General features: G+C 47.6%; 3 protein-coding genes across 3 annotated transcripts in view; all 3 read left to right on the top strand.

Annotated features, from left to right (window-relative positions):
* Pmar_PMAR003539 (hypothetical protein) overlaps positions 1-361 on the top strand; it is a gene marked incomplete at both ends in the record, with an annotated part of 1440 nt that extends 1079 nt beyond the window's left edge. The window contains 3 exons of the mRNA XM_002784234.1: positions 46-92; positions 139-231; positions 281-361. Coding sequence (XP_002784280.1) covers positions 46-92; positions 139-231; positions 281-361 — 221 coding nt within the window. The remainder of the gene's footprint in view (positions 1-45; positions 93-138; positions 232-280) is intronic.
* A 551-nt stretch (positions 362-912) lies between these two features.
* On the top strand, positions 913-3129 carry Pmar_PMAR003538 (succinate dehydrogenase, putative; the record flags this gene model as incomplete). The annotated part of the gene is made up of 1 exon (XM_002784233.1): positions 913-3129. The coding sequence occupies one exon, from the start codon at positions 913-915 to the stop codon at positions 3127-3129; it is 2217 nt and encodes a 738-aa protein (XP_002784279.1).
* Positions 3130-3848: 719 nt separating this feature from the next.
* Positions 3849-7025, top strand: Pmar_PMAR003537 (succinate dehydrogenase, putative; the record flags this gene model as incomplete). The annotated part of the gene is made up of 1 exon (XM_002784232.1): positions 3849-7025. The coding sequence occupies one exon, from the start codon at positions 3849-3851 to the stop codon at positions 6822-6824; it is 2976 nt and encodes a 991-aa protein (XP_002784278.1). The 3' UTR covers positions 6825-7025.
* Positions 7026-7036: the final 11 nt, after the last annotated feature.

Raw genomic sequence — 7036 nt, 5'->3', positions numbered from 1 at the left:
GTTCATCTAAATCTTGTCCTTAGAATTTTGCGGAGAGGATCCAAGTCCAGTCGCAGAGACAGGATGAGCTCGCCACTGATCTCCAGGGACAGGTAACGTATCGATATGCGTTGAGTAAAGGCAAGCGTTTTTGGTCAGATCGAACGTAATAACAGGATGGTCGGAGAGAACAAGGACCAGCTCCGACGGGTTAATCGTCGGGTGAAGCGTTTACAGCAAGAGCAGGAGAAGGTACGTCTTTGTGCAGCTGGACTTGTTTTTCATGGGCTTTGTGTATCAGGAGGATGGCTTCCTAAACGCCAACGACAAGCTGGCCATACAGGGTCTGACACAGTCTTTCAAGACCAAGATGAATGGTTGAGTGTGGATGACAGTTTCCCTCTATATGTTCGTTTATGCTACTGTAAATACACTTGCTATCTGGACGCTAGGACCCTTTGGAATTATAAGCCTTTTTCAACTAAGCACCAACTATTTTGTAACATGCATCTACGGCTGAGTAACCGTTCATTGTCGATCTAGTATGTCGAGTTAAACAATAACTGCTGAGGAGAACGTGGGATTTTGAGGTGTTATTAGCGCGCGCCCGGCGCACATTCCTTTCTTGCAGATTGTCGTGGATTGTTCATGTCTTCTGTCTCGCATTGAGTGCTGCACTTGTACAACTTGAAAGATCGTGTAGTAGTAGTAGTAGTGGTAGTAGTAGTAGTAGTAGTAGTAGTAGTAGTAGTAGTAGTTTCTGGTGCGTACGATTTGCCTTTGCATTCTCTTCCTAGTAGTTCATGTTTGACGTTGGTTGCGAGTTTCGCTTCTATCGTGCCCTTTGTCATCTCATCAGGGGTAGTCGAGGCAGTTGGCCAATGTTGTTGATTATTAGATTATAATTCTCCCTTTAGTATTGCTCCCTTTCCAATGCAGTCGTACACCATACAGCAGGTGGCCAAACACAATCGACCTGACGACTGCTGGATCGTCATTGACGGTAAAGTCATTGACTGTAGCAAGTACCTCTTGGAGCACCCTGGCGGCTCGCTTTCTATCACAGCCTTCGCTGGTACTGATTGTTCACTAGAATACAATACTGTTCACAAGAAGGAGCTCATGGAACAATTCCAGGACTTGGTGATTGGCTTACTGGTTGAGAGCATCCCGATGGCTGAGGTTGAGAAGCATAGAGAACCTAACGACTGCTGGGTGGTTATCAATGGTATGGTTGTTGATGTCACTCAGTACCAGCATGACCATCCGGGTGGTGTTATTGCTCTTACTGCATTTGGTGGTACTGACTGTTCCCTGGAGTATAACACTTGTCACGCCAAGGCATTGTTGGAGGAGGAAGCTGGGCAGTATATACTTGGTCCTGTTACGGTCCAGAATAAGAGACGGAAGACCAGAAGGGCGAGCGCTTTGGGTGGAAGTGGTGGTGGTGGTTTGACAATGAGTGAGGTGGCTAAGCACACTAGTAAGGGCGACTGCTGGGTGGTGGTCAATGGCTTTGTACTGAATGTGACGGAGTTCCTCTCGCAGCATCCTGGTGGGGAAGCTGCTATAATGCAGTATGCTGGTAAGGACGCTTCTGAGGAGTGGAATATGATACATCAACCGGAAGTGCTACAGAAATACGGTGGGAAGTACATCATTGGAAAACTAGGCGCTGCCGTACCTTCTGTGAAAGCTGCGACTTTGACGTTGGATGTGGTGGCTGGGCACAATGGGAAAGATGATTGTTGGATTGTGGTGAACAACATGGTTTATAATGTGACGGAGTTCCTCGCGGTGCACCCGGGAGGTGAGGCTGCAATTATGGCGTATGCTGGGAAGGATGCTAGTGAGCAGTGGAATATGATACATCCTGCTGACACTATGGAAAGGTACGGTAAGAAATACGAAGTTGGCGAACTTGGATCGTCTTTGGGAGGCTCGGGTGGTGCTGGTGGTGGTCCTGTTGGGGTCCTGGACGAAGACGAAGTGGCTAAGCATATCGCTGAAGACGATTGCTGGGTTATCATCAATGGTAAGGTTTATAACGTTACTGAATGGTTACCGTTGCATCCGGGAGGTGTAGCTGCTATTATGGCTTATGCTGGTAGGGACGCCTCTGAGCAGTTCAACATGATTCATCCGGAGGGCACACTGGAGAAGCACGGCAAGAAGTACCTAGTAGGCGATCTTGGGTCAGTTCCTGCTGGGGCTACCATTGCCAATGACTTGACTGAACCACTGCTGAAGAATTCAGTTCCGAATGATCACTGGTGGGGTGATGCTCGGAATACTTACAAGCAGTATGGACCGCTGGGTCCGTCGATTACTAACTCCGTCGTCAAGTACAGTTGCGCCCTCGCCTTCTTCATTGTCATGCTGGCTTACGAGATTGGTGCTACAGTCTTCACGGTGAAGAACTATAAAGTCGTTCATGACAAGTCTGGGCTGACTAGAGCGGCGCTTTTTATGATATTCTTCGTGATCATTCATGGGTTGGGTAATTTGCATGTATTTGCTGGTGCGGACCATTTTAACTCTTACGGATACTTTTTGAATCACCCCGTGCTTTGGGGTAGTCTCATGCTTCCGGTCGAGCTGTACCTGCTCTTTGCAGGACTTATGCACGTCGTGGTGGCCTGTGTCAGAACGTACAAGTTCAAGAAGATCTCCATGGGTGTTGATCAGCTTTGGATGGCGATTTCTGGCTTATTCGTTTTGGTGTTCATCGTCATCCACTTGACCCAGTTCCGACTGATCAGTGAAGAAGCAGCTCCCAAGTATTACTTCAGAAGCAAATGGATGTACCCGTTTTTCTGCGAGAAGGATGACACGTCGTGTGAGATCGTTCACTTCAAAGATCTGTATCGAATGGAAATGGAGTTATTCTCTAATATTGGTTGGTGCGGTTTTTACTTAGTAGGAGTACTGTTCTTCATATCGCACGCGAGAGAAGGTCTCCGCAAGATCATCACTGTACATGCCTTGGTGCCCAGAAATCGTAAAGCTACCGTCAGTGCACTAGCTGAGACCATTATAATATTCATCGGACTTTGCTACTTGTCTTTTCCCATATACTGCTATCTCTGCCCGATTCGAGATTGGGACGCTTACGAGGCACAGCAACCCATCTCGAATGGAGATTCGTAGTAGCTATATTGACGTTGATTTGTTGCATTTGCAGTAGTAAAGCTTGCTGGTGACATACCATGTAGGTATGACCACATTTATAGACGATCAATTCGTTAACTTGGTATAATGGCGAACAGCCGCTGTGAGTTTTTATGTGTTAGTGGATGATCAGTGGTATCGAGTTGAGTTTGCAAGTGGGGAATATTATTAAGTGGATGGCGAAGGAACCTTTTTAATTCTCAAGAATAGTGGTAGAATTGTCGAATTAAAGATTTTGAAATCTTGTGTCATTTGTCTCTTTGTGTATGCGTGCACTTTGCTCGACCTGTAGCTACGCTGCTGTCTCGCAGTGACTGTCGTTGTTCTCAGCGTGGTTTGGTGTTCTTCGTTCGTTCGATTCGCTTATCACTTATCTGTAACGCATTAAACGTTGTCAATACTATTGAAACGGCCGAGAGGGAGTGAGAATATCATCGATGACAGATGGAGAACAACTCTGGTGTTGACTCGAAAATCAATAACTATAGTTAACACCGTGTTCGGTAATCCATACAGTGTTGTGGACAGAGGCTTCAGCGTGTTATCGTAACCTTGCTAAGATTGCGTGGAGAATCTGTGTCTTCCCGCTTGCGCTCAGGAATCAGGAAGCTTAGCTACTTTTTGTGTCACTGTTTGTCCCTAGCTTCTCTGAATTCTACCAATTCTATAGGTTCCTTTTTCGGTCCTCCGTTTTATAGATGGGTTCCTTCACTAAAGAGCAAGTTGCAAAACATAATACTGACAAGGATTGTTGGCTCATCATCAACGGTGATGTCGTCGATGTGAGCAAGTACCAGAATGAGCATCCCGGGGGCGCCTTGGCCCTCAACGCCTTCGCCGGTACTGACTGTTCGCTAGAGTACAACACCGTTCATGAGAAGGAGTTGATGCAGCAGCATAAGGACCTTGTCGTTGGCAAGCTTTCTGACGGTTTCACTAAGGAGCAGGTGGCCAAGCACGACAAGGATGATGATTGCTGGGTCATTATAAATGGTCAAGTCTTTGATCTCACCAAGTACCAGAATGAGCATCCTGGTGGAGCTCTGTCAATCAACGCTTTCGCTGGCGGTGATTGCTCGTTGGAGTTCAACACTGTCCACGAGAAGGAGTTGTTGAAGGATTATCAGCAGTATGTTGTTGGAAGTCTGGTTGACTCTATCCCTATGGCCCAGGTCGCTCAGCACAATACTGATGATGATTGCTGGATTGTTATCGATGGGAAGGTCTATGATGTTACTAACTATGAGAAGGAGCATCCCGGTGGAGTCATGGCTTTAACTGCTTTTGCTGGTACCGATTGCTCTCTCGAATTCAACACATGTCACGAGAAATCTGTTCTCGAGGAGATTGGCTCTAAGTACCTCGTTGGCGATCTCAAGTCGAAGGCTAAGAAGAGCACTGCTCCTTCTGCTGGAGCTAAGAGGCTCACTATGGACGAGGTGGCCAAGCATAACACCAAGGATGATTGCTGGGTTGTTGTTAACGGTTATGTCATGGACGTGACCAAATTCTTGCCTGAGCACCCTGGTGGATCTGCAGCTATTGTGAAGTACGCTGGTAAGGATGCTTCCAATACGTTCAACGCGATACATCGTCCTGAGGTGCTCCAGCAATATGGTAGCAAGTACATCATCGGCAAGCTTGGCGACACTATGAGCGGTTCCGGTAGTGCTGGTCCGGCCTTGACCATGGAAGAGGTTGCTAAGCATACCACTGAGGATGACTGTTGGATTGTGATCAACGGTAATGTCTACAATGTTACCAAGTGGTTGCCCAAGCATCCTGGTGGAAAGGATATCATCTTGCAGAACGCTGGTCAGGATGCTTCCGATGAGTGGAATCCCATTCATCCTAAGGGAACATTGGAGAAGTTCGGTAAGCCCTATTTGCTCGGACCTGTTGGCTCTGGTGGTGTGGCAGCTGCATCTAGCACTCCTGCTCTAACTATGGAGGAGGTTGCTAAGCACACTGCCAAGGATGACTGCTGGGTCGTTATCAATGGTAACGTTTACAATGTTACCGACTGGCTTCCCAAGCATCCTGGTGGACCCGAGATCATCTTGCAGCACGCTGGTGAGGACGCCTCTGATGACTGGAATCCCATTCATCCTGAGGGTACCCTGGAGAAGTTCGGCAAGCCCTATTTGCTCGGAGCTGTTGGCTCTGGTGGTGTCTCTGCTTGTCCTGTCGCTGCTCCTGCATCAGCGGGCTACACTGAGGAGGAAGTTGCTAAGCATAACACCAAGGATGATTGCTGGATCATTGTCAACGGCATGGTCTACAATGTCACCGACTGGCTACCTAAGCATCCTGGTGGAGAGGCTGTTATCATGCAATACGCTGGTAAGGACGCCTCGGACGAGTGGAACATGATTCACCCCGCTGGCACTATGGAGAAGTATGGCAAGCCTTACGAGCTCGGTTCTCTTGGTTCTGGATCTGCTCCTGCGGCTGCTGCTGGCGCTCCTGCTAGTGGAATTGTCCTAAGTGCTGAGGAGGTTGCCAAGCATAACACTGAGAAGGACTGTTGGATGATCATTGATGGTGGCGTCTACGACCTCACTGACTGGTTGCCTATCCATCCTGGTGGAGCTGCTGCTATTATGGCTTACGCTGGCAAGGACGGTTCCACGCAGTATAACATGATCCATGACGATAAGACTCTCGGTACCATTGGTAAAAAGTACTATTTAGGTGCCGTTGGTTCCGTCATGGGTGGTGCGTCTTCTGCTACTGCTACTACTGCTGCTGTGTCTAATGACCTGAGTGCTCCTCTCCTTGCAAGCGAGCAATGGTGGGGTCCCGACAGGAACACAGCTAAGCGATATGGTCCTCTCGGTCCTGCTATGGGTTACTCAGTGTACGAGTGGTGTGCTGCTATCTGCTATTTCGTATGGCTCTTCCTCTACGAAGTATTCGCCACCATCTTCTCTGTGAAGAACTTCAAAAAACCCTATGACAAATCAGGTGTCACTCGTTCTGCCATGTTCATGTGTGTATTTGTCGTCATCCATGCCCTTGGCAATATCCATCTCTTCTTCGGTGCGGTCCACTTCAACGCTTATGCGTACTTCCTCAACCACCCGGTTGCATGGAGTACGTTGATGCTTCCTGTTGAGATCTACCTCTTGCTTTGTGGTCTCATGCATGTTGTTGTTGCATTGATGAGAACCTTCAAGTTCAAGAACATTCACATGCCTCTTGACCAACTGTGGATGCCTATCACTGGTATTTTCCTTCTCATTTTCCTGATTGTGCATCTTGCCCAGTTGAGGTTCGTACGTGAGTCTCATGCTCCTGTATACAGATTCCGTGCGAAGTGGATGTATCCATTCTACTGTGCTCCGGACGATACCTTTTGTTCGGTTGTGGAGTTCAAGGATCTCTACCTCATGACTAAGGAAATGTTCACCAGCCTCGGTTGGGTGATCTTCTACCTTGTCGGTATCTGTTTCTTCATTGCACATCTTGGAGAAGGATTGCAGAAGGTTATCATGATGCATCATGTGATTCCCCGTTCCCAGAAGCATCGCGTGACAGTGTTAGGATTGTTGTTAACCTATATCGTCGGTTTATTGTATCTGTCTTACCCCATTTTCTGTTACTTCACCCCGGTCAAGAATTTGTCGGCATATGAAGCCGCTCAGCCTGCCGCTGTTACTGTTTCGGAATAGATGAGGAACATTTGAAGATACTTCATTCATTGAATCATTTCCTGCCGAGTCGGCAGTGCCGAGTAGCTGCTCTTTAACAGAATTGTTAATGTTTCTTGCGGCATATCCAGCGCCTGAATACGCGCATTTTCATCGGCATTCTCCTGAGTAATTTCCTGATGTCTAATCAGAAAGTTATTTCATTCCAACTACACGCGAATACTCGCATACTA

This window comes from Perkinsus marinus (assembly GCF_000006405.1).
Source record: "Perkinsus marinus ATCC 50983 genomic scaffold scf_1104296935302, whole genome shotgun sequence".
NCBI lineage: Eukaryota > Perkinsozoa > Perkinsida > Perkinsidae > Perkinsus > Perkinsus marinus.
Note: the sequence above shows the minus strand (reverse complement) of the source record. Positions and strands in the feature narration are given on the sequence as shown.